Here is a 26,737-nt window from a genome sequence, read left to right on the forward strand (position 1 = left end):
AAACTGAGCTCCATTTGCTGGTTCATTTCAGACATGGCTGCAATGGCCAGGGTGGAGTGAGGCCAAAGCCAGGAGCAAGGAACTTCAGCCTGGTCTGCCACATGGGTAGCAAGGACCAAACACTTAGACCGTCCTCTGCTGCTTTTCCAGGCCATTGGTAGGGAGCTGGATCAGAAGTGTGGTGGCTGGGACTCGGAATGGCAATGCCAACATTGCAGGAAGCAGCTTAACCTGTCATGCAACAATGCTGGCCCCTAATACAGGTGTTCTAATATAGAAGCAGGATTCCCAAGTAGCAGCTAATGCCACCCCCAACCTCGCCCCAAGACCATTATTTTGTCACTCATGAGAATTCCACAAGCCTGTTTACTTTGTAATGCATCAGTCAGTGAATAACTTGTTTGACTCTGAAGAAAAGTCTGTATTTCACTCAAGTCTCCTCTCATGTTATTACACAAAGAAGATTAGTGAATCAGGAAGCTTCCTACCTAAGGTGGGAGAGGAATTCTGGTCACCTTAGCCTCAGAATAAAGTAACTTAAAATTATTAAATAGATAATTTCGTCACAAAAAGATCTGTAAAATTTGTTCTGGAAATTGGTACTTACCTTTGTTGCAAAATGTCCCATCATAGGCTGTATTAGTGCAATCGCAGGAGTACCCGTGGTATTTCTCTATGCATTTGCCTCCATTTTCACAGTTTGTTCCATAACTGGTGCAGTGGCCGGAGCATCCCGATTTGAAGCCGGATGTGACTTTGGCTCTTTCCTCCAGGTCAAGGGTCACCCCATTCATCCTCAGGGAGCGAATGCAGCCCAGGAAGCCTTGTTGCCCTCCAGCGCCACCTGGGAACGACAACAGGGGCACGGAGTTCACACAAAGCAAACTTGACCATGGCTTCTGAGATAAGACTGCCAAGTGCATCTGGTACTGTCATGTTTGAGTCGGGCCTGTTTAAACAGAGAAAGTTGAAGCTTTCTCCTTTAGGTAATAATGCCTAATTAAAATAGACTCTCTTCCAAGAAGTAATACATTTGCTACAGAAATAAAATGTTTGGAGATACTCGAAAATTGAATCAGCTGTTTTGGAAGTTTAATTTGGATTCCTCTAAGAAAAGAGGTTTACAGAAATCCCTAGTTTTTTTGCTCTTTATTCTCATGACACTCAGTTCTATACTATTATCTATTAAAAGAAATATAAAAAGGCAGAGAGACTTGAATATATTAGCATGGTTAACAAGTCAATTAGTCAGAAGACATAAATCCATTCGGAATGTGATTGTACATCTTGGTTGTTGTCTCATGAAATGCTTTGAAGTTCACATTGAGGGTCTTCTATCCAGAGCATCTTGTCTGGGGGTGGGGTTAGAAGTTGGAATTAATAATTTCACACAGAGGTCACTACACCATATTTATTACCAGGTCAGGTTAGATTTCATTGCCTTTGTCTAAATGTCACTGGAAGACATATAGCACTGGGAGCACATTTGCTATGATTTTTTTGGAGTAAGTTATAGAGTTAGGCTGAGGTTCATGAGCATGAAAATACTAAAATGTTCCTAACAAATTTCATGGAAATATTCATTGGAGCATTATATAGCAAGTGGATTTAATTGTGTCTATAATCTTCTTAGCTATGATTTTAAAGCAGCTAATATAAAATTTATAGATATGTCTATATATTAGAGTTATAATTTTTCTGGAAACTAATCTAAAGTGAACAGTAGGCAGAATTACTGAAGGAAGTATTTGATAAGGATTTAGAAAAAAAGGTACTATTTATAAAAATGAAGCCCAAGATGCTCTCTGATTGAGGTTCTGATCCAGGTGCTTTACTAAGCACTCATATGGTCCTTGCAACAATCTGTCAAGGCAAGTATCATATTATTCCCATTGTACATATGGAGAAGATGAGGCTTAGAGAAGTCTACCCAAGGACTCACAGCTCCCAAGTAGCAAAGTTGCATCAGGTGTGTCTATTCCCCAGCCTAAGAGCTCACACTTGTTCTGTGCTAACCACCTAATACACACAAAGAACTTTTGGGTCAAGGGTTGTTAGATGTGTGTATTTCTGAGATATAGATTTGGGTGTCTTAAAAAATGATAGGGTTGGGTAAGACTGGTAGGCTGGGGATTGATTCCAATCACTTATTCTGTTATCCAGAGAAGACGCATGCAATCTAGCAGACTCATCAGACAGGACTGGCTGAGCAAGGCTTCCGTGGTGGGGATGGATTAGCATCACCTTATGTCTGTAAATCCTCCTCCATGACATGGCAAATAACTTGTTCTATTGTCTTTTTAAACCCAAGCCTGCAATTCTCTTGTTTGGTAGTATATCCATTTGAATGATGATTCTCCAGGGACTATTTTATTTTTATAAAGCATTTGACTACAAGATTAATTGAAGGGAGTCCAATGCCCTTTTTGATCAAAGTTATAAGGTAGTAGATGGCAAAAGAAGTTGTTCAAACAACCACTTTGAAGGTTTTTCCATTTTGCCATCTGCCGCTCAGTCAAGCTTCACACCTCTGTGCTGACAAGAATTAGCACCTTCGCCTGATCTGGAAGAATTTCAACCCATTACTCATGCACTGTGTGTTAGAATTTCAATTTGGCTTCTATCATTTTAGCTGCTGTGGCTTTTGTTCTTGCAAGAAGGGATTTCCAAAGGTCTTTTATTAAATAAGTGCCTAGCTATTTGAATTTTTATCACTAGTCACTTAAGACAATTAAATCCTATCAAAATATGCTGAGATTTCTAAATAATTATTTTTAGATAGCTCCCTCTCCTTTGCCTGATTACCACGGTAATAATTTTTTACTGCGGAGGCCACAAACACACTGAGAAACAAAATAAAAAAGGGAATCTGTAATATTATTTAAAACTACTTTCCTTTTAGGGAACAATCTCTTCTACTTTAACCTAAGAACATGCATACGTGTAAAAACATAAAAGAAGAAATTAAATCATAATACACATATAGTTTTAAAACTTGTTTTTTTGCTCTTAAAATCATGAGACATTTTCCAAACAACACTTGTAGAACAGGACGTCCTGTGGAACATCTGCATTGCACCCCATTCTCTAAATGCACTGTCACTTATTCTGCCCTTCCTCTGTCATCACACACTGAAGTCCGTCTGATTTCCATCTTACATGATATTGTAAGAATACGATGCTAGGCCGGCGCCGCGGCTCACTAGGCTAATCCTCCGCCTAGCGGCGCCGGCACACCGGGTTCTAGTCCCGGTCGGGGCGCCGGATTCTGTCCCGGTTGCCCCTCTTCCAGGCCAGCTCTCTGCTGTGGCCAGGGAGTGCAGTGGAGGATGGCCCAGGTGCTTGGGCCCTGCACCCCATGGGAGACCAGGAAAAGCACCTGGCTCCTGGCTCCTGCCATCGGATCAGCGCGGTGCGCCGGCCGCAGCGGCCATTGGAGGGTGAACCAACGGCAAAGGAAGACCTTTCTCTCTGTCTCTCTCTCTCACTGTCCACTCTGCCTGTCCAAAAAAAAAAAAAAAAAAAAAAAAAAAAAAGAATACGATGCTTGTGCTTGTAAAGGCCTTTGCAGATCTGTCAGCTTTTTCCTTGGCATTTATTAATTACATTCAAAGTATATTTACTGGCTACAAAGGTGTAAACATTTCAAGAGCATGTGAAGTTCATTTTCCTCTAAGAAGAATTTACTGATAAATATTTCACCAGTAGGGTGTAAGATTGCCTTCTTCTCTACACCAATTCTAATACTTGGCCCCATCTTTTTGAGTTTATACCATTTCAGTTGACTGTGGACAAAAGAGCTCACTGTTTTACTCTGCATTGCTTCAAGTACTGTAAGTTGGATGGTTTTTATGTTTTCTTTATTACTGTTTCTTTATGTCCGTTGCCTTTGGGGAGAAAAGGATAAAGTATATTTCTTATTAATTGGTGATTTTTTGGCTTTAACTCATTGTTATACATTTTGCAGCTATACCCTTTCAGTCTGTGTCTTTCGACTTATTTATGGTGCTTCTATGTCCCTATGAGTTATTTGTATGGTTATGTAGCCACATTCATTGACCTTACATATGTGATTACAGCCTTTGATACCAGGGTCATAAAGACATTCTCTTGCTCAAAATAATATAATTACTCAATTATATATTCTACTACTTTTGTGATTTTACTTCTCTTAACATTTGAAATTTTAACCTATCTGGGATATATTTAAATTTGGAAATAATTTGTATCTAATGGATATTCAGTACCCATTGAGAGTTTGAAGAAGAGATATTTCTGGACTCTGTAAGTAAATGTCACTATGACAAAGAATAGAGTTTTTAAAAGGGTCAACTGGTAGATCAAATGAATCTAGATTAGCTCATTCTTTTATTAGATTACAAAGGCACACATTTAGATCCATGCATGTGTGCTTACGTGTATGTGCATACAGGAGTCATTCCAGAAAGGAATTTAGGGGACAGAGCTATCTGACTCTCAATCTGTCTTGGTTCTTCGGTCCTTCCAAGGTTTTGCATGCATGTGTCTCCCTCTCGTATTTTGATCCTAGTTAGTCATGTGGCTTTCATCAAATAATTTAATCTTTCTCAGTATCAGTTTTCCTACCCATACCAAAGGAGGTTGAATTAGATGGTATCTCCAGTTCCTCCTAGTTCTAATGCCTGGGGCCTATGATTTACAACATCTCCCTTTTCATGTATATATATATATATATATATATATATATACACACACACACACACATATACACATATACACACACATTTGTCTCTCTTTTGAAAAAATATTTAATTAATTTATATAAAATGGGGAGAGAGAGGGAGAGAGGAGAGAGGAGAGAGAGATGGAGGAAAATGTTCAAACTGTTAAATTTCTGCAACAGCCAGGCCTGGGATAGGCTCAAGCCAGGAACTCAGAATTCAATCCAAGTGTTTTATGTGAGTGGCAGGGATACTTGAGCCACCATGTACCACCTCCAAGGATGTACATTAGCAGGAAGTTGGAATTGGAATGGAGGAGCCAGGACCTGAACCATGTAGTGTGTGCAATAAAGGATGTGGGTGTTCCAAGTGGCAACTTAGACCCTGCACCGTATGCCCACACATGTGTTTCCCTCTGTATAGATAGTTTAATACTCTCAATTTATTTCTCATTTCTTTTTCCTTTTTCATATTACTATGTGATTTATTTTTAAAAAAACTGGCTATAACAGATTTGTATTTCTAATTTGTATTTCTTGCATTCATTAAATCAAGTGTATTCCCTCTTCTTAATTTTTATAGTAGTTGAGTGGGATGCCATTTCTTTTTATATAAATGCAACCTAAATAAATTAAGCTCTTTTCTGACTTTGATTTATTTAAATGGGTCAGTGAGCTAGAAAGAACTTTCCCTGAGCTAGTCAATATGAATAAAAAATCTTTTGTCCTGAAAATGGTCATTATATATTATGCAAAAGATGTTAACACACTAGAACCAGTGATAATTATTTGAGTTCAACTTTTGTGCTCTAGAGAAATCTTTCTTGGTGACAAGTGTCATAAGTTTAAATAATAGGTCTTCAAGCAAAAATGCCATTTAACCTTTGTTAATTAGAAAATCAACATATTGTCATTGGGGAGGACCCCTGCCACGCCAGGGCTTCATGCACATTAGTCAGACCTGCGATGATTAGCAACATGAGGTGTAGGTTTAATTTGTAAATCATTTTTGTATGTGAAATGCTATGCAAGTATTGCAATTAAAGATTAATTATGAAAGTGCTGTAACAACCTATAATGAATAACACAATCCTCAAGTGCACAGAGGATTGGGAAAAAATAATCAGGTGTTCCACTAAACAATAAGGGTGAAAACAGTGATGGAGAGAAGTTACAAAAACTATACTGTCTTTAGACTCAGATCTTCATATGCTTCCTAAGGAGATTTTGTTTCTCTAAAAAAATTAAAAGTTGTTTATTTATTTTGATTTTATTTGAAAAGCAGAGAGTCAGAGAGAGAAAGAGAACTCTTCTATCTGCTGATTCATTTCTCAACTGCTCACAACAGCTGGGGCTGTGCCAGGCTAAATTCAGGACCTCAAAACTTTATCCTAGTATCTAATGTAGGTTGCAGGGAGCCAAGCACTTGAGACATCACCTGCTGCCTCCCAGGGTAGACATCAGCAGGAAACTGGATTGGAAGTAGAGCCAGGACTTGAACGTGGGCACGCGGCATGGGATTTGGATGTCTCAACCACTGCACCAAATGCCTGTTCCTTCTAAGGAGCTTTCTAGGTAGCATCTTTGGCCAGAGAGACCAGCCACTCATTTGCCATGGAAAAGAATTACACTAAAACCCACACAGATGCAACTAACTTTTCTACTCACAAAATATTGCTTTAGATGTTTTGTATGTTTGTTTTATGGTAATGGAGGAACACACAAAAAGTCTCTGCCCTTGGGTCCAGGGTTGTGGGGCAGTTGACTAGGTTTCCACTTGTGAGGCTCACATTTCATATATGAGTGCTGGTTCAAGTATCAGCTGCTCTACTTCCAATCCGGCTCCCTGCTGCTATGCCTGGGAAGGCACCAGATGATTCTCCAAGTGCTTGGATGCCTGTCACCCACGAGGGGAAACAGGATGGAGTTCTAAGCTCCTTGCATCAGCCCAAGTAAACCACCAGATGGATGATCTCACTCTGTCACTCTGTCACTCTGTCACTCTGCCTCTCCTCTCCTCTCCCCCTCCCTCTTTTCCCTTTCCCTTTCTTTCTTTCTTTCTTTCTTTCTTTCTTTCTTTCTTTCTTTCTTTCTTTCTTTCTTTCTTTCTTTCTTTCTTTCTTTCTTTCCTCTATCCTCTATCTATCACCTATCTATCTCTATCATCTATCTATCATCTATCCTCTATCTATCCTCTATCATCTCTCTATCATCTATCTACCATCTTTCTCTCTCTCTCTCATCTATCTAACTCCTTACCTACCTATCTACCTTTAAAATAGCTCTCTGCTCTTGCAGAGCTTGTTGTTTCACAGGGGAGAGATCAATTTGACAATAAACTCAACAAGTAGATCAACTATGTTGGGTGTTAAAAGGTAGAGACTATTATAAGGGAACAAAAAAGTCAAGCAGGTTAGGTGGGATTTAGAGTTATACTGGGGAGGGGGAGTTGCCATTTTAAGTAGGGCGGTTAGGACAAGCTCCACTGGGAAACAGACAGAAAGAAAATATAAGAGCATTTTACAGAGAGGGGGCACTGCCCGGCAGATAGGAGGCAGAGGGACGGGCAGTGATGAGAATGGCTGCAGGAGGCTCAGAAGGACAAAACCTCTGATCAGTGCTTAAGTGTAAGGTGTTGCAAAAGGCATTTCTACGATGGATGAGACATGCTTCGTGCCTGCAGGTTAATACAGATGTCAGCACGAAAAGCCACACTGTGATGCAAGGCACACTTGACATATGGGAGGCAACAAGCAGGAATGAGGAAGGCATGAACTGCAGTCCTAAAGCTCTAATTTTGCACATTAGCTTTGCTGCTCGCTGCCTGTGTGGTCTTCCCAGGTCCTCCTGGGGGCTCGGTCTTCTTATGTGTAATACTGTTATAAGAATATGCACCTTGCAGGGGCATAGTAATAACAGGCAATAATACACCTCTTTGCACTAATGCTCAGTTAATGATAGCTGTTATGTTGATGACTATTATTGAGTATAAGCAAGATTCTACAGAAGCACAGAGTAAGTTAACACAGCTAAGACAATGAGTGTACACAAAGCTGATGCCAGAGGTATCATGAATGTTATGGACTTTATTATTTCCTTGGAAAGTACAGAGTGAGGATAGGTGATGTCTCTTTCTTGCCTGCTGTGGAGGACTGTTTCTGGATTGGGGGAGCTATGAGAGGGAATAGGGGCCTTGAACTTGCGACTAAGAATGGCATGAAACATCGGTGGGAAACAGAAATACTGCTTCTCTGTGTCTAGGTAGCCTATCCCTACCTTAGCTTTTCTGTATGGCAACCATAACTGTCCTGGGTAGGTGAGGGGGCAAAGGCAGCTACAAGGGGTGCTAGAGTTTGAATAAGATTTCAGTCTCCAGCTCAGACAGACATTTAAACCCCACAGTCAAATAAGTTAATGGCACCAATTATGGTGATGGGGCACTGGACTTTCTGGGAAGCCACTGAGTCCCGGGGGCACTCCCTACAAGGTAGTTATCATGAAAGAGTTGGTTTTAAAGCCTGAGTGGGCCCAGCCATTCTCTCTCTCTCTTCTTGGCTTACCATGGGAAACTACCTTGCACTAATACACCATCCACTGGCTTATCAGATGCCAGACCGGTGAGGCTTCGCTATTTTGGGCTATAAACCTCTGAAACTCTGAGCCAAAGTAAACCTTCTTCCTTCATAAGTAGTTTCTCTCAGGTATTTGTTATAGTGACATAAAGCTGACCAATACGAGGGTGCTTCAAAAGTTCAGAAAAACTGGAGTTAACAGATTCAAAAAATAATTTTGAAACCCATGCGCAGCATTTTTTCCATAAATTTTGTGAAGATCCCTTGCGTGTGTCAGCTAGGTTTGTCCTCCCAGAGTTGCAGGTACTGAGTTTGCTGTTCCTCCTGCTCTATTTGCTAATATTGTCTTTTAGATCTTGATTATCAACTTGAACTTATTTTGGAAAACCTCTGACGTCAGTGCAGGTGTGTAAAAATAAAACCCCGTTATCTGGATAACTGAGAACCTCAAAATGGCCTGAAGTCTTCAGTGGTAGAGGGAGCTAAAGGAGATCGGTCCCCATTCTTCAGTGCACAGCTGTGTGGTTGACAACTATTGATCAGTGATACTTTTGTCAGCAAGATATTGGAGGGCACATACTGAAAAAAAAAAAAACTAACACACTCAGGGAACTGGGGTTTGGGAAATTGCCTTCATATAATGTTCATGAGTGATCCTTCATAACTTGATTCAATAGGATGGATTTCTTTTTAAGTTCATCATCATGCTTGGATTTTCTTATATTGCCAGAGTAAAGGACATGCAGAGTTACATGAATCCAAACTACAAAAACTAGAAGAAAACTTTACAATAGGGCAAGCATGGGGCTGGCACTGTGGCACACTAGGTTAATCCTCCACTTGTGGCACCGGCATCCCTTATGGGCGCCGGTTCTAGTCCCGGTTGCTCCTCTTCCAGTTCAGCCCTCTGCTGTGGCCTGGGAAAGCAATGGAGGATGACCCAAGTCTTTGGGCCCCTGCACCCACATGGGAGACCAGGAGGAGGCACCTGGCTCCTGGCTTCGGATGGGCGCAGCTTTGGCCATCGTGGCCACTTGGGGAGCGAACCAATGGAAGAAAGACCTTTCTCTCTGTCTCTCTCTCTCTGTAACTCTGCCTGTCAAATAAATAAATAAAAAATTTTAAAAATAGAACAACATGATAAATATTAGCTATTTCAAAAGCTAATATTAATTGTCTTCTGGGCATACAAACCATTATTCCAAAACCTCATGTGTTTTAACTTTCAGAGCTTACCGTGACCTCTATTTTCCCCATGAGGAAACTTAGACCCAGAGAGATAATATGCTCAGTGTTGCTAGTGAGTGGCCAGAATTCAGCCAGACTCTCTGACTTTTAAGTCTGCAGCCCTACAATGCTATTGCTGCCAATCGGATTTCTGGACACGCATCAGATGAGCTTCCTTCTTCTCCTACATATAACGTGTTTCCAATCATTGCTGTGCTTCATTATGGAAAATGAGGGTAGGCTGATTAGTACCTGAGACAAGGCGTTCACCATTTCAGGGGGACATGGATGCCTAAACTGCTCTCTGGGCCAATAAAGAGGAGACATTTCTTTGATACTATCACTGAAGTAATATATTTTTTTAGGGCAAAAGCTTCACATTACAACTGAGAAGGCAACACAGTCATCAACTTTGCCACTAGGTGGTGGGCGGTTGATCCTACGCTCAGTTCAATAGCACTGATTTCAGCTGTAGGCAGTGGGACCTACAGCTCCCTCCAAGACCCTCAAAGCAGCGGTGTGAGAGAAAACAGTGCCAAGCTACTTCTAGAAGCCCATGGCAAATGTGTATTATGATTCACAAACCTATTTCAGATCCAAATGATAAATTATTCACAGGTACCTTAGTAAACTGCAATGCAAACTCAAACTTTGAATACATAAGCTTAGAATTCCAAATATTTCTTTTACAAATGTCTGTATGTTGTTGATCAGATTATATATCCTGCTGGTGAGTTCATCTTTGAAGCAAAATAAACATCTTTCTGCTGGTCTTAAGACTTCCCTTCCTGCCCGCTCTCTTACTACCTTTTTTTAAACTTTTATTTAATAAATAGAACTACCTGTCTTTTGAGGTATGTTTTTTTTCAAACTACTGTACCCAATCTCTTTCACCCAGAGTCAGGAGTCCCCAGTGCTGTTGCTCCTTTGGAACCTTGTTCTCTGTTGCTCAGACTCTGCACTTCACAACAGCCTTTGTAGGTATAAACTCCAGATCAAGGCTGGACTGATGATGGGGGCAGCCGAAATAGCTCAGTTGGGAGAGCATTAGACAGAAGGTTGGATTGATGAGGCTGGGAGCGATTAGCACAGCTCTGATAACCAACCCTCCCAGACATATGGACTCTCCAAGGCCAAAGGGTAGGGAAAAATAACAGAAGCTTCGAGACTGAGAAGATGGGGAAGGAGGACAATTAGCAGCGAGCCTGAGAGAGAAGAACGGTGGCGTGTTTTGGGGTCAGGATCTTGAGGAGTGCGTGCTTACAAATGTTAAATAATACTGGGGGCCAAGGAAGATAAGATAGCAGTGAAAGGCCATTGGATTTGATTATTTTTGAGACAAACACTTTAATGTAGAAATGAGATATTTATTTAAAAAAAATTGAGGCTTGCATTTTTTAAATTTATTTATCTGAGAGGGAAGCATGTGCTGGGGGAGAGAGAGCAACATTCCTTTCTACTAATTCACTCCTCAAATGCCCACAGATGACAAATTGGTGAGGAGATGAACCCAGGAGCTGGGAACTCAATTCAATCCAGATCTCCCCCAGGTTTGGCAGGGCTCCAATAACCTGAGCCATCATGCTGCCTCCCAAGGGGTGCATTAGCAGGAAGCTGGAGTCAGGAGCTAGAGCTAGGCCTTGAACCCAAGCACTAAGTGGGATGCAGGCATCTTATCTGCTGGTCCAAACATCCACCCCAGACACTTACTAATGAGGAAGTAAGCAGTGAGATAATAGAGTCAGTGAGTATAGACATATCAGGATTTACGGAGCATCTTCAACAGAAGATGTGTGCTCTCTGGGTGGGAGGGAAGCATTTGGAAATCCTGTGTATGGCGTGAGGGGTTAAGGGACACTTAGCGTAGTAAAAGTCTGAGATGTATGGTAGCAGCAGAGGTTCCACATCCTAACACAGGAATATTTGTATCCTCAACCTCCTGAGAGAAGCACAGTTTGGGTCCCAAGCTTTTCTGTCTTCCTCTTGGGTAGAAAATAGTGGAGAAAGCATGTGGTGATCTCAAGAGAATGAGCATGTGCTCACGAGTCCAGATGACAAGACCTCCAAGGACAGCAACACCAGGAAAGAACAGCAACAGACAGCCCAATCGGTGTCTGGAAGGGCAGCATAAAGGAAAGAGCAGAAAAAGTGCAACATTCACGCAGTGGACATCATAACCGCAGTGCTGACAGGAAGTAACAGAAACACGGATACCATGACACTTTTGTGACATTGCAATCATGGGGTGCTGACAAACTATTAGGAATATGAACTGGTTGGAGACACCAAGATAAAAATAACCCTGACTGTTGAAATGAGGATTTTCCTGGAAGAACTGAATAACAGAATATATAGAGACAAAGAACATCCTGTGGGTTGCAATCTGGTGCCAACAAACCCTCCCTGAAGGCACCAGGAAAGGATGAAGGGGTTAAAAGAACAAGAGGAAAGTCTAGAGCTATGGAGAATCACGCAGAGGTGTCAACAGAAGAGTCACAGGCAAGGGACTGTTTGGATAAGTAATGGCTGAGGGCCTGCATGTGGCCCAGTGGGTTAAGTCACTGCTTGTGATGTTGTCTGCATACTTTATCAAAGAACTGGTTTGAAACCCAGCTGGTTTGCACTGAATCCAGCTCCCTGCTAATTTATCTAGGAAGGCAGTGGATGGTGGCCCAAGTACTTGTGTCTCTGCCACCCATGTGGGAGTCCTTATCGTGTTTTGGGCTCCTATGCTTTGGCCTGGCCCAGCCCTGCCCATTGTGGCCATTTGAGGTGTGAACCAGTGGAAAGAAGATCCCTGTCTCACATGTGTCTCTCCTCCTCTCTATCACTCTGCCTTTCAAATCAATAACTATTTTTTAAAAGAAATAATGAGTCAGAATTTTCTAGAATAAGGAATAACAGATGTATGGAAAGTGCTACACAGTGTAGATAGGAAAAAAAAAAGAAACAGAAATAGGAACTAAAACAACACCAACATTTACAGCTTTGGATCTTAACCTGAGACCCACAGCCCCTGGAACCCACATCTAGGAATCAGACTTGACAACAGGATGGAAGAACATTACATTGTATCTTTTATTCTAACCAAATAAAACATTATTCTGGAAAGAGGGACAAAGACTTCCCCAGACTGCAGAGAGATCCATGGCCCCAAAAGGATTAAGAACCCTGTGTCAGGATCAAGTCCAGACACAGGAAATAAGGAGAGAGTCCCAAAGGTTTACAGAGACAAGACACAGGAGTAAGAAGTACACCAAACTTTTCAAAGTAACTCTGGCTACTAAAGACAATCAACTCATTTCTTTAGAGGGTTGATTTAAATACAAGACGCAGTGAAGAGATTTCTAGGGACCAAGGTCTCAGAGGATTCCACTCGGAAGTCTTAAAAATGTGCTCTTCATTTGGGATGCTGTTAGCAACACCTGCAGCCCAAACTGGAAAGCGCCTGGGTTTGAGTCCTGCTCTGCTTCTGATTCCCAGTTTCTCTTGGCTCACTCCTGGGATGCAGCTGCTACTGGCACAAGTTCTTGGGGCCCTGCCACCAATGTGGAGGCTTCGATTGAGTTCCAGGCTTTGGCCTGGCCAACTCTGGATATGTAGACATTTGGGGAATGAATCAGGGAATTGAAGAGCTCTCTGTCTCTGTTTCTCTGCTTTTCAAAAAATAAATGAAATAAATAAAATATACTGATGTCCAGGCTCTACTCCAAGAGATTCTAATTTATTAGGCCTGGCATCAATAAAAAATGTTCTTGAATAAAAAGGAAATTCAAACCAGGAGGAGGTAATAAGATATAAGCAATTAGAATAAGTGAAAAGAAAAATTTCACAAACACTAATGTTTTTAATAAGATTTATAAATTTAGTCATACGATGCACCAGATAAAGTGACGGATGATCGTGGCAGGTAGTGTGTGGTGGGGGCAGATCAGCATGTGCTTGGACTTGTGTTTTACTCAGAAGAACACAGATTTGGGGCTGGCACCACGGTGTAGCAGGTAAAGCTGCCGCCTGCAGTGCCAGCATCCCATATAGGCACTGGTTTGAGTCCCGGCTACTCTACTTCCAATCCATCTCTCTGTTATGGCCTGAGAAAGCAGAGGAAGATGGCCCAAGTCCTTGGACCCCTACACCCATGTGGGAGACCCAGAAGAAGCTCCTGGCATCAGGTAGGCCCAGTTCTGGCTATTGCAGCCATCTGAGGAGTGAACCAGCTGATGGAAGATCTCTTTCTCTGCCTCTCTGTAACTCTGCCTTTCAAATACATAGTAAATCTTTAAAAAAAAAAAGAAGAGCATAGACATTGATATGGTTTCATGGATGACAGGAAAAGAATATAAGTGTGGGTCTTAATGTTCGGGGTAGCTGCCAGAGGAATGAACATAGAAGTCCAACTTTCAAATCAGTAGAATAAGAGTTTATCAACACAAAGTGGACTGGAATAGACAAACAAAACATAAGAAATGTAAGTGAAGCCCAACTACAGAAATATTTCCCCATATAACTGCAGCTACAATATAAGGATAAAAAAAGATTCTCAAGTTGGAATTTTAAAAGATTCAGCAATAAGATGTCTAAGAGATATGTTTTGACAAAAGGATACAAATGCATGCAAAAACAACAGGCAAATATGAACAACTATAAGAAGGCTAGTATAGTTTTCAGAGCAGACAAAATTTGCGATGAAAAACATAATAAGGGGGAGAGATGGAAATTACATACTGTATAAGAAATAAATTAAGGAGATCATGAACACAAAAAATGGCGAAATAGCCTTGCAGTATGCAGTGCTACCACTGGTAGAACTGTTAAGCATAATCCAATGAGTGATTTAAAATATTATTTGTTTATTTGAAAGGTAGAGTGACAGAGGGCAGGGTGGGGAAGAGAGAGAGAGAGAGAAATCTTTCATCTGCTGGTTTACTCCTTAAATAACTGCAATGGCTAGGACTAAGCCAGGCTGAAGACTAGGAGCCTGGAACTCCTTCTGGATCTCTCATGGGGGTTGCAGGCACCCATGCACTTGGACCATCTCCCGCTGCTTCCCCAGGAACATTAGCAGGGAATTGGGTCAGAAGCAGAGCAGCCAGGACTCAAATTGTCACTCCAATACAGGATGCAGGTGTTGTAAGTGGCAGCTTAACTTGCTGTGCCACAACACTGGCCCCCAGTGGATGATGTTTGAGATTTATACTCAGAAACTGAGAGGACAAGCAGTACTTAAGAGCGTTAGATACAAACATAACCTTTGACCCAGTAATTCTGCTGGACACACACATACACACACACACATGAGAAACCCATGCATACATTCACTGAAAGTTTCAGCAGAATTGGAAGAAAACTGGGTATACATCACTAGGGAATGGAATAAATGACATGTGGTATATACACATAATAGAACACTATACACCTGTTCATCAAACTACACAAATAGATCTTAAAACACAAGGCTGAATGAAAAGAATGAGAAACAATGGAATCTGCAACACAATACCATTTATATAAAGTATGACACATGAAAGGCAATGGCATAGATTTTTAAAAACACACCTATTTAGAATAAGCATACAGGTGGAAATAATGATTATATATATATATATATATATATATATATATATATATATATATATCAGGTGGTGAGATTAGAAGCCATACATAAAACACATTCAAACGGGAGCCAGTGAGGGTGAGGGAATGAAATGGTGAAGAAAAATAACAAAGTGAAAATAAAATGAGGAAGCCTGCCACTTGTGACAACAGTACCAAGAAATCTTGCACAACAGGACTGAAAACCAGGCCAGTGAAAGAAGACAGAATAGAGGGAAAGATTTGATGGGAAACAACCCTGTGGACTTGGACTCAGAACTACTAAAATGGGTATATTTTCCTCTCACTTTCCTGGAACCACAGGAAGCATTCGTTACCATGTAGCATCTATCCTTTTTGTCATTTGTGTTGTGACCCCCTCCCTTTTTTTTTTTTTTTTTGCTAAAAAAACAAAAAACATCCTTTTTCTGACAGTATTTACTAGCATGAAATTTAGTTGTCTTTCGGAAGAATGAAAAAAAATGTGAGATTATTTGATAAATGTGCTGAAAAAATTTTCCAGATTTGCTGCCGAATTGGTAGTTTATATTAAAATGTCTCCTCTGGACCAGCACACTTCAACTGCAATGGAAAACTGGAATGGAAGACCACATGGACCCTGAGGCATTTGCCCATGTGCTATAGGAGCGGTTTTATACAGAGCAGGAAACACAGCAATGACCCCTTTCTGGGTTCAAAATTTTTCTCTAAAAGCCTTGGCATTTGTAGTCTTTGCCCTAGAAATGAGCAGCTGAGCACCCGTGGAAAGAGGTGGCCCAGAGACCAGCTTTCACTTGAGCCCTCAAATGAGTTTAGAACCGCACAGTCAGTATGATTCTACATGGAGCATATGGAAAGCGAAAGGGAAAATGTGTCTATCATCACCCATTTCATATGTTAAAACCAACTGAAAAATAGCTGGAGTTGGAGCCAGCGCTGTGGCATAATGGATAAATTCACCTGCTGCAATGCTGGCATCCCGTATGAGTGCCATTTTGAGTCCTGGCTGGTCCACTTCCGATCCAGCTCCCTGCTAATGTGCCTGGAAAAGCAATGAAAGGTGGCCCAAGTGCGTGAGTCCCTGCACCCATGTGGGAGACCTGGAAAAAGCTCCTGACTCCTGGCTTTGGCCTGGCCCAGTCTCAGCTGTTACGGCCATTTGGGGATTGAACCAGAGGATGGAGGATCTCTCTGTGTGTCTCCAACTCTCTAACTCTGCCATTCAAGTAAATAAAAATAAATAAAAAAAAAAACCCTGGAATTGCAAAAGCGAATTTGTTTTCATCATGAAAGGACAGGAAACACGTATGGCAACTATGAGTGGCTGCCCTTTGCCTGTTGTAGGGCAGGGGGATGGCGCTGCTCTACTTTCAAGAGAGCAGCCGACTCAAGTGGGCCAGCCAGGCAGAGCCTCATGAAATGTGGTCAGGTTAAGAGAACAGCAGCACCAAGGCGCTTGTGCCGAAACATGGAGGAGTGAGCCTCCATGCAGGAGCTTCTGTACTGCATTTGCATTTTTGCTTTGCATACAGATTACTGATTCAAATTAGTGCTTTTTAAAGCTAGATTTTATCTAGCAAATTATTTTACTTTTAAACTTACAGCAATGGTCTCTAATCAAGGCATCACTCTCTATATCAGGGAAAGAACCAGGGACCAGTTGTAGGGTTGGGAGAGAAACTCTTTGCATTAAATTCCCAGCTAATGTCTCAGGTGCTGGCAAGACAAGATCTCAATTTGCTATCAGGGTGACTGAAAACTACATTTGGGGTCTACACTGATCTGAAATGACGTCTTTCATAAGGTGGTTCTTCTTTTTTTTTTCAAATCTGTCACGCTTTATTTCATTTGGTGGTTCTTAGTAGAAAAGATATTTCCAAAGATGGCAAATACCAATTTTTAAGAAAAGAATTTCAGAGAAAGATTGCTTAGAAAATACCTTCTTATTTTGGGAACTGGGTAATTTAGCTTTAAATATGAATATTAACTCAGAGAAGCAGCAAAGAAGTAATGAATGCTAACTCAGAGAAGTAACCAAAATGATAAAATTCATTTATTCATTTGTTAAACTGTTAACTCGGCAAGTGTGCTTGGGCAACCCTGCTCAAGGGTTGGTTGGTCCCTGTTTAATCTTTTTTTTTTTTTTTTTTTTTTAAGATTTTATTTATTTGAGAAGTAGAATCATAGACAGTGAGAGGGAGAGACAGATAGAAAGGTCTTCCATTCTCTGGTTCACTTCCCAGATGGCTGCAATGGATGGAACCAGGCTGATCCAGAGCCAGGAGCCTGGAGCTTCTTCAGGGCCTCCTACTTAGGTGCAGAGGCCCAAGCACTTGGGACATCTTCCACTGCTTTTCCAGGCCACAGCAGAGGGCTGGATCAGAAGAGGAGCAGTTGGGACTAGAACAGGGGCTCATAGGGGATACTGGCACCACAGGCAGAGAATTAACCTGTGCCACGGCACCGGCCCCTGGTTGGTTTCTATTGTCTTAGGTGCCTGCTGTTAAGCAGCTTATCTTCTGGGAGAGGACACAAAAATAAATGAACATATCATAATATCTAAGGGGAATTGAAAACAATAAGTGACAGGCCAGTCTAGGTTGAGTGGCAAGGGACAGCCTCTCTAAGAAGGTAAGAGAAGCTGTGATATGAATGACGAGAGCCCCTGCCAACATCTGGGGAAGTCTTCCAGGCACAAGGCATGCCCAGTGCAAATACTACCTAGCAGGACTAAGCTTGGTATGTCAAGCAACACACTCAGACAGTTGGAGACCGGGACAGTAGTTGTAGAAGACCAAGCCAAGAACAAGTGAAACTTAGACTAGGGTGAGACTGAGCACTGGAAGGCAAGGAGTACATTTGGGGCACAGCGTAGAGGTAGTCACATGGCTTAGTATGGATGTGGAGTGGAGAAGGAAAGAGGTGAATCAAGAACTGCTCCAAGTTTTAGGTTGGAGCAAAATTCGAGTACATGCTGGTGTCATTTACTGAGACGGGGAGGTAAGAGGGAGGCCCAGAGTGGGGTGGGCACCAAGAGGTCTTTTCTACCGTGTTTATTCTGAGATGCTCGTTAACATACAAGTTGGGACCCCCAGTAGACAGTGGGTATGGAGTTCCTGCGAGAAGTGAGAACAGGAGGTCATGGTAAAAGCCATTGGAGGTTGGACTGGATTGGATTCTCCATGGCAATGCATGGAGAGAGACGAGAGGACGGCTCTGAGATGCTGCAATGTCTAGTTGTCAAGCCGAGGAGGAGCACACAGGGGTCTGAAGAAGTGGCCAGTGGGGCAGGAGGCAAAGGTGAGAGTTACTGCCACGGAGTCTGAAGGTGCAGCAAGGAAAGCGTGCAGGTGCTGAGAGATCAGGGAAAGAAGACCAGAAAAAGTGTTGGAGACAGAGAAAGCCCTGTTGACCTCAGGGCTTTGTCATGAGAGCTCCAGGGAAAACAAATACAGCGATTTCCACATCTTAGAGACTCTCAAGTCAGGAAGGAGCTTCATTCCCTGTCTTGCATGAAATTCTCTTGTTAATCCAAACCCATTGTGTGTGACAGTGATCCTCTGGCTGCCTTGGTATTTGCCCTGGAGACTTTGTAATTCACAGAACACCCTCTGTCTCCCATTCTAGATCTCATGACCAAGAGCCGGGCTTCCCAATGGGGCACTGCTGTGACTGGGACTGTGCCACTCTTGCTTTGGGATGGATTTTCCTGCACATGGTATGAGAAGCACCTCATTTCACTGCACTTTCCTAGATGCCCCCTAGATACAGTATCACCCGGAGTAGGGACCTTGGTATAAGATGGCCTTGGGCCTCACATTCCCAGCAGATTGACTAAACTCAGCCAGGCTTCTTCCTGACCATCAACCCCTGCCCTTTTGCTAATTTTATAACTTCAGAATGTGTGTGTGTGTGTGTGTATGTGTGTGTGTAAGGATCCGAGAGCCATGGCACAGTGGGTTCAGCAGCTGCTTGGGAGGTCTTTATCTCATATTGGAGTGCCTGTTGGAGTTCCAGCTCCCCTGCTTCTGATCCAGCTTCCTGCTAATGCACCTGGGAAGGCAGAGGGTGATGGCTTATGTACCTGGGTTCTTGCCACTCTTGTGGCAGACCAGGAAGGATTTTCAAACTCCTGGTTTCAACCTGGCCAGCAGCAGCTGTTGTGGGCATTTGGGGAGTAAACCAGTAGACGGAAGTTCTCTCTTTTCCTCTTTCAAATAAATGAATATATTCTTTAAAGAACTACTTCTTCGAAACGCAAACATCAAGGAAGAAAGTACCCCATCTCCCTGTCTCCGTAGATGGGTGGGAACCTGACTTCTGAAGCGTGCCTTGCTGTAAGTTGCGAAATTTTCTCCTGTCATGACGATGCAAGGTTTCTTTTCCTTTGGGTAAAGCCAACACAAAGAACCTGTGATTCTGCATGTCTCAACGTTTAGAAGCTTTTTTTTTTAATAATGAAAAAGAAACAAACAAAACAACAACTCCAGCTCTTAGTTGAAGTGAAGTTGAGCTAGATTGAGTTCTGGTTTCTCTGCCCTATTGTAATAATCTTGAGTGAGGTCTTATTTTCCTGATTAACTCTGTGAGGTTCCATGTTTGACAAGATGAGTGGTTCAATGTTGAGTCTCTGGAATCAGATTGTCTGGGATCCGATCGCATCATTCATTGTCTTACCAGCTGGATGAACTTGGGTGAGTCGACTAATTTTTAACTTCAGTTTCTTTGCTACGCAAACAGCACAGGAGTTATAATAGTATCTGTTTTATAGGATTCTTGTGTGGATTAAATGAGATAAATTATATGAAGCATTTGCCTAAACATCTTAGCTACCACTCATGTTGTTGCTATTGACTCATGTTTGTTGGAAACGGGAAAGCACACATTTTTCTATGTTGTAATTCTTATGATTTGGTTGAATAGTCTTTAAATCACAAACTTTTTAGATACAGGAAGTGACCATTTTATTTATACACAGATTTGGGTGCAATTCATAACAGAAATTCCATTTTTCCTGCTTGCACACAAATGTTGATTTTCTTTTTGCTTCCTCAGTGACATTGCTTTTAAGATGGCCCTCAAGTTTTCCATCGACAATGTTGGAATACAGACAGCATGGGCAGCAACTGTCCAAACAAGTCATATTATGGAGTTTGGGGATGTTGGACTCTTTTATGGGGTTGCCAATCAAATGTAGCCCAGAGAACAGTCATGGCATTCTAATCCGAATTGGTTAATCAATTCATTTAACAAATCTCAACTCTTCTACAAACTCAGGTTGTCACCCATGAAGAAAAGGTGTCCTGAGAGACAAACTGTCAGAGGAAGAAGAGGCTGCAGGCTTCCCTGGTCCCCATGAGTCTGAGGTCCCCTAAGGACAGTGGTTCTCCCATTGATTCTCCAGGTGGTCTTCTCATGCAACACAAAGAACAGGAAGAACCAATCAGGAATTTTTTAGTTTCTAGGCTACATCTTGCACAAAAAATATGGCCCCTTTTAGTCTCCAAAGAGCTTTCAGCAAAGGTGTGAGCCAGATGAGTTGAGCCAGGATATTGGTGGTTAACCTTCTCCCTCAAGGAGTCACATAGGAACTTGGTGGCCTCTTAAAGCTTATGAAAGCATCCTCCAGATCTCTTGATCTCTGACCTCCTCTTTAAGTAACTGCCCCAAACCCTTACGTTCTCTGGTCTGTGTCTAGCTTGCTGCAAGTGGAACCCTATATCAGCCCCATGCCACGAACAGCCTGCTCTGTTCCCTTCTGTGGCTTATGTTCATCAAGTCATTGATTGTGGCCTGGGCTGACAGCCGGGTTCTGGGCTGTGGGCCCAACTGATAGCTTTCCTCCTCTCAGGGCATCAGCTGCCAGGACTCCAGCCTCCCTGGTGTGTCTGTGCCATAGAGGGCTTTGGCCGAGTCAGCCTGGTGGTGTTCGTGCTTGATCATGAGCGCATGTTCACTGTGCTTTACCATCTAAGAAAGTCTGGCTCATGGCTGCACAGAGAACTCAGGTCTGAGCACCTGGCCTGGCCAAGGCTACAGGGACACCATATGGTCTGAGTGCCTCTGCTGAGCCCATCTAGGGAGCTGGTCATAGGACAGTCACTGGCTTTGGATCAAAAATGTGGAAAATCATTCTATACTTTGCAGACAAATACCAGCAATTGATATTTTTCTTCTTGTGTCACTTTTAATTTTAAAGCTGGTTTGTTACTTTTCTGCTAAACCAGAATCATAGCTGGATTCTTATTACTTCCAAATGACCTGTTTGCTTCTTTTGGATGACAGCTTCTAATTATATTTTAGACACAGAGTAAGAAGAACTATATTTTCTGATTTTTGTTTTCAGTTACTATGGAAAAGATGTGAACATGGTCTCACTGACACAGGAAGTGAGCAGAGAAGCCAGCCCTCCCTGGAGTCCACTCAGGGGACAAAGTCAGGAACAATTTTCAGCATTTTAACTAGAAGATGTGTCCAGGGCATTCCTTCTCTACCAGCCTATGGAGCCCCTGGGCAACTCTGCCCCAAGTATTAGCAGCTGACCATGGTGCTGGCGTCATCTTTTCAGACGTCTCTTACTTGCTTCCTGGGCTGACTGTAAGAAAATCCCCAGGTCCTGGCTCGCTGCTCTGTAGCCACTGTGACAGGTGAGCAGAGCACTGTTAGAATGCCTTTGGATGCTGAGAGGCATTTTTGGAGGTGAGCTTTCTTTTAGGGCTCATGGGTTAAAGTGTTCACATTTCAGGTCAGTATTTGAAAAGGAGGAAATGAGCCAGTTGAGGGAGGTTTCATTAGGATGAGGTATTACATGGAAGAAGAAGAAAGAAAAAGGTAAAGGCTAATAAAGAAAAAATAACTCATATTTAATGAACATTGACTCTATGCCAAGAACTCTGTTGGGTGCTGAGCATGTAATATCTCATTTAAAGCTGAGATGTAGGAACTGAATGTGTTCTTATTTAACACAGAAATGTTAAATGACTTGCCAGTGGTCTTCCAGTTGGCAAGTGCCAGAGATGGGATTCCAAGCCCACACTGTTAAACACACAGCACTAAGACCGTACAAATGTTGGTCACTTGACAATCCAGATCTTGCTCAATCATTAATAAGCACATGATCATAAATGTCTAAGATTGGATGAAATTTGGGGGAACAAGGAATCCAACTCCTTTACTAGACAGATGAGAAAAGAGTCTGAAAGTAGGAAAGGATTAATTTTTGGTCAAGAAAACACTTTTATTAGAGCTAAAATGAGACCAACAACTTAGCTTCCTGAATATTGAAGAGTTTGGGAAAACTGGCTCTAGGGTTTCATAGCTGAGGAAATTATTTTCCTGGAAGCAGCTTCCCTTGCCTTTGCCCCTGGGATAGACTTCTATGCAGAACAACATTTCTCAGATTGGTCACATCTGAGATATGTGAATCCTGCCTACTTCTAAGAGAACAGGAAATTAAAAACTTGGGCTTAAGAAGCTGCTGACTTGTTACGCCAGCCTACTGTTCTGAAATTTCTCTTTCTGAGCTCACCAGTGGTTTCATACCTTCTGAATTAAAAAAAAAATTGTTCTGGCCTTAGTTGAATCATAGCACCTGCTATCAGTTGCTACCGGTTTATTCACAGACTCTCTCCTGTGACAGTCCCTCTCCTGATTTCCTTTCATGAACTCTTTTCATTCTTCTTTCCAAGATGTTCCTTTTCTGCCTCTCCATAGATTTCATTGGCCATAGAATTCTGTCCTATTCTTTGGTTATCTTTAAAATAAATCAACTTTCTTTCCAAGTCTACAACAAACAGTGCTCCTGTCTCTCTTCGTTTTGCAATCTTACGGGGCTTCCAGAGTTCCTGGGGACAACTATGTTCAGTGAACGGGAATACAAAACTAAAGTTGGACTTCTACATGCAGAAGCAAGGTCAGGGAATGAGAAGTTAATTCCAGTAGAGTCGTCTGCTAGGATGAAAGCCAAGTACAACCTACCCATCAGGTTTGGGATGAACAGAATTCAGGCGAGACTTGTTCTCAGAAATGTGGGCAAGACATATTGATGAAGTGAAATTTGCTCACTCGTGTTCAGCAGGAATCAGGGGACTTGATATTTAGCTAAGAATGCAATGTGTAACTTTGTGATCTATAATTTGAGCTTAGGATTTAGAAAGGGCTGTGCTCTATTTGGGGTTGGGAGGTATTTTATTGCAAAATCTAGGACTCTCTCATGTCCCCTTGGCTGGTATAGCTTTTGAACGAGTCAGTTGTCTTTTCAAAGCACTTGGACCAACACTGTTGTTTTGTAGTTTTCCCGCATCACACAAAGGGAGTGGATTCTCAATTGTACCTTTCTTTTTAATGACTTTCTAATATTCTTCAAACATCCCAAGATAACCAGGGAAGACACCATAGACACGCCAACCCTTGTTAAAATGAACTGGCCCTCCCCCCTACCCCTAGTGAGTTCTACCATATGGTGGTCTGAGTGGCAGGGGTACACATACAAACAGCAACCAGATCACAGCTTGGCCCGAGACTGCCACGGTTGACTGAATTGATCACTTTGCCCCAGAAACCCAGAGTTGTGGGGTGGGGGTCTCAAAGTGTTCATCTCCACAAAGTCCTCCAAACTCACTTTCTTTCCATTCAACAAAGGAAGAGTTGTTAATTTTCTAAAATATTAACATTCCGGAAAAAATTTAAAATTCAACTAACCATGGAAGCCAGTATTGTTTTTAAGCCATTTTAGGTTCATCTTGAATATGTTAAGAGCAAAATATTGGTGAAGAAAATTAGCTTGTGTGGCTGGCCCACTCCCTGCATAGGCTGCTTCACTTTTTCTGTTTAAATTTCTTTCTGGTGCTGATCTGTTTTCTACGTAGAGGGATGCCCTGTCGGGAGAAATCACCATCTTCCTCTGCCTGGAACTTTGAGGATGAGCAGAGAAGGGGAAGGGCTGCTATGAGTCATTTAGAGCAAACCTGGATTTAGCCCATTCTTTCTCTCCTCCCCTCTCTTTTTTTCCTTCCAGATCTAATAGTTTTAAACGGCTCTAAAGCCAGAAACCTAACAGATCAGAGGTCAGGGAGACATGAGAGGCATCCCAATGAAGGCTCTGATTTTATCCCTGAGGATCACGAACACCACGTAGCGGGACCGCAGCGGGGTCTCCTCAGTCATTCAATCTGCACATAGGAGGCCTAGGCTCTTACTGTGGAAGGATTTCTAGCAAGCCCTCCCTAGGCTGGGTGTTTTGTGTCCTGAAAGTTCTTACCAGCAGCTGAGGGAATCCGATTGCCCTCAGCCAGTTACTCACCGACGAAGAGCTGGCTGTAGAGTTCCAGGCGAGTGTGACCTTCTGTCGGGGCCTTGCGGATCTGCTGGGGCAGCCGATCCACCTGCAGACTGGCCTGCTTCACGTTCCGCTCTGCGGTGACCCTGTGCCACTGGTCGTCATTGAGAGGGGAGGGCGACCGCACCACAATCTCCACGGGCCCATTTCCGACATCAAATGAGAAGGACACTTCGGTGGCAGCTGGAGGAGCAGAAAGCGTGAAAGGTACATCAGTGTATTTTTTTCTCTCCTCCCTGATACCCAAACAGCAGTGGATTCCTGGGGAAAAAGAAAGCAAAGGGAAAAGCGATCTGCTGCTTGCTACAAAGTTCCCCTGCAAAATCATATGAGGAGGGTCTGAACCAGAATCCATTATTGACCAAAAACAACCAAATGAAGCAAAATAAATTTGTTCTGGGGAGGGAGGTGGTCTTTGAGCCAGATACCGATTTGTTTCCTTACTTAATCGTTCCATAAGTCTTCCGAAGAAACCGAGGCCTGGAGAAGTCAGCACACACGGAACGTTTTAAACTGTGTGAGCCCGAGGAGTCAGGATCGGAACCCAGGTCTGTCAGATTTCACAGCCTGCCAGCATTTGACTCCGCCCACAGCTGATCTCCTCCATTGCTCCAGGGTCAGTGATTTGCAGTTAGGGAGAGAGGTTTTGCAACACCTGGATGCACATTCTGACTGAGCTGGTCTGGAGTAGACAGAGATCTTCCAAAAGCTCCCCAGGAAATATTAATATGTAGCTACAGCTGAGAGCTACCGCCTTAGGGAATTCACAAGACTTTCTCATGAATTCTTATAGTTCCTATTGAAAGGGAGGGACCTATGAATTCTTGAGGCCATAAGGGTGAGTTGCATTTAGTTGGGACCACAAAGGGCAGCACCACATTCCTGCCAAAGAATCCTTTTCCTGTCTCCTGTGTTGCAAATCCTGGTTATTCCCCATCTGGGGTGCTGGTTCCTTCCCCTAAGTGACCCAACTGCAAACCTTTGTCCTTTTCAGAAATCTTCTCCAAATCAACCTCTTTCTGTAATAAATCACCTCTCAACAATAAGCAGGCAGCCAGGGTGGTGCTCCATCAGCTTTAGTTAGCAGTGGTTTCCTTATTCACCTTCTCAGTTTTATATTAAGGTCCCAGGTGACCAGCTCTATAAACACATTTTAAAATATATATTTTTCTTGCAATTGGCAGGAGAGGCAGCTTACTGCTAAAGCAGCACACAGGTCTTGAGGCCCCTTAGGCTTGGTAAATTCTTTTCAACATTAAAGATGTGGCACACCAATGCATTTCCTGACTTTGCTTTATAAAGATATTCAGCCTCCCCATCCATCAATAAGCCTTCTGCCTAATCTCTAAGCATTTTAATTAAATATCTGTCATTTTTCTTTTTCCTGGGCTAATGGAAAATTCAGCTTCTTTGGCCTGGTACCATTTGGAGATGGTGTCACAAGCAATCAAACTTCTAATTTAAAAAGCTCAGTGGGCCAGATTCTCTTAGGATCTGTACTGTTCCCTGCCTCTGTGGCCCCTCGGAAAGCTGCATTAACTTTATTGAGCTACCATGCTATTACATATACAGCTCAATTCAATCAACCTAATTGTACCAAGGCATTTGATCCTTCATGTCATTAGAAAGAGAACTTTAATTTTAACACCTGTGGGTGATTCCACACCGTCTCCAGTAAACTATCTCAGCTAAATTAGAAGGCTCTGCCTCTAGGCATCATTGCAACTAGATTGAACTTGCAGGCCAGTGACCTCCATCAAGGTTCCTATGGAAGTATGATCAGGTAGAGGATAACAGGACACCCAGACTGAATGATCTTTCTCTGTAGTTCTGATACAGTTGACGGGGAAATGTAGCCTTGCTTTCAGAGGAAATCTGCTCTTTTCTCCTAGTGCTACATTTTAGCAGATGCATTTTTAAATGTAACTTGTCAGAATAGCAAGAGAACAGGGTTCCTGGGCTAAGTAGGAAAGATTGTTTCGTTTTCAAGGCATCAACTGCCATCAGGGAAATAGAATTTAGGGACAAATTGAGTTTAACCCTAAGCTTTGACTCCAAGGGATGAATGTGACTCTAATTTCCTCTACTATTTTCCTTCTGCTATGACGAATTCTTGGCCAGGTCTTTAAATTGTCACCATTTGGAGAAATGCTGCGTGCCAGCAATCACTAGAAAATATCCACACCAGCCTCCCCACTTATCATGACTGAGCCCCTATTTCTTCCTGTGGACCACGGTCTGGTCTTCTTGCCGTCAACCCTCTTCTCTGGATAAGAGAAAAAAAGTCTGTGCTGCTGTAGCTCAGACCTG

At 42.5% G+C, this 26,737-nt stretch overlaps 1 protein-coding gene across 1 annotated transcript in view; it reads right to left on the bottom strand.

Moving 5' to 3' along the window:
* The window catches only part of CNTNAP2 (contactin associated protein 2), a 2,149,916-nt gene that overhangs the window by 1,053 nt on the left and 2,122,126 nt on the right, over nt 1-26,737 (bottom strand). Inside the window, exons 17-18 of the mRNA XM_089329590.1 lie at nt 24,392-24,610; nt 608-844 (exon numbers count right to left, since the gene is read on the bottom strand). Coding sequence (XP_089185716.1) covers nt 608-844; nt 24,392-24,610 — 456 coding nt within the window. The remainder of the gene's footprint in view (nt 1-607; nt 845-24,391; nt 24,611-26,737) is intronic.

The sequence above is a fragment of the Oryctolagus cuniculus genome, chromosome 3 (genome assembly GCF_051225735.1).
Source record: "Oryctolagus cuniculus isolate XC-2025 breed Fujian yellow rabbit chromosome 3, ASM5122573v1, whole genome shotgun sequence".
Lineage (NCBI taxonomy): Eukaryota > Metazoa > Chordata > Mammalia > Lagomorpha > Leporidae > Oryctolagus > Oryctolagus cuniculus.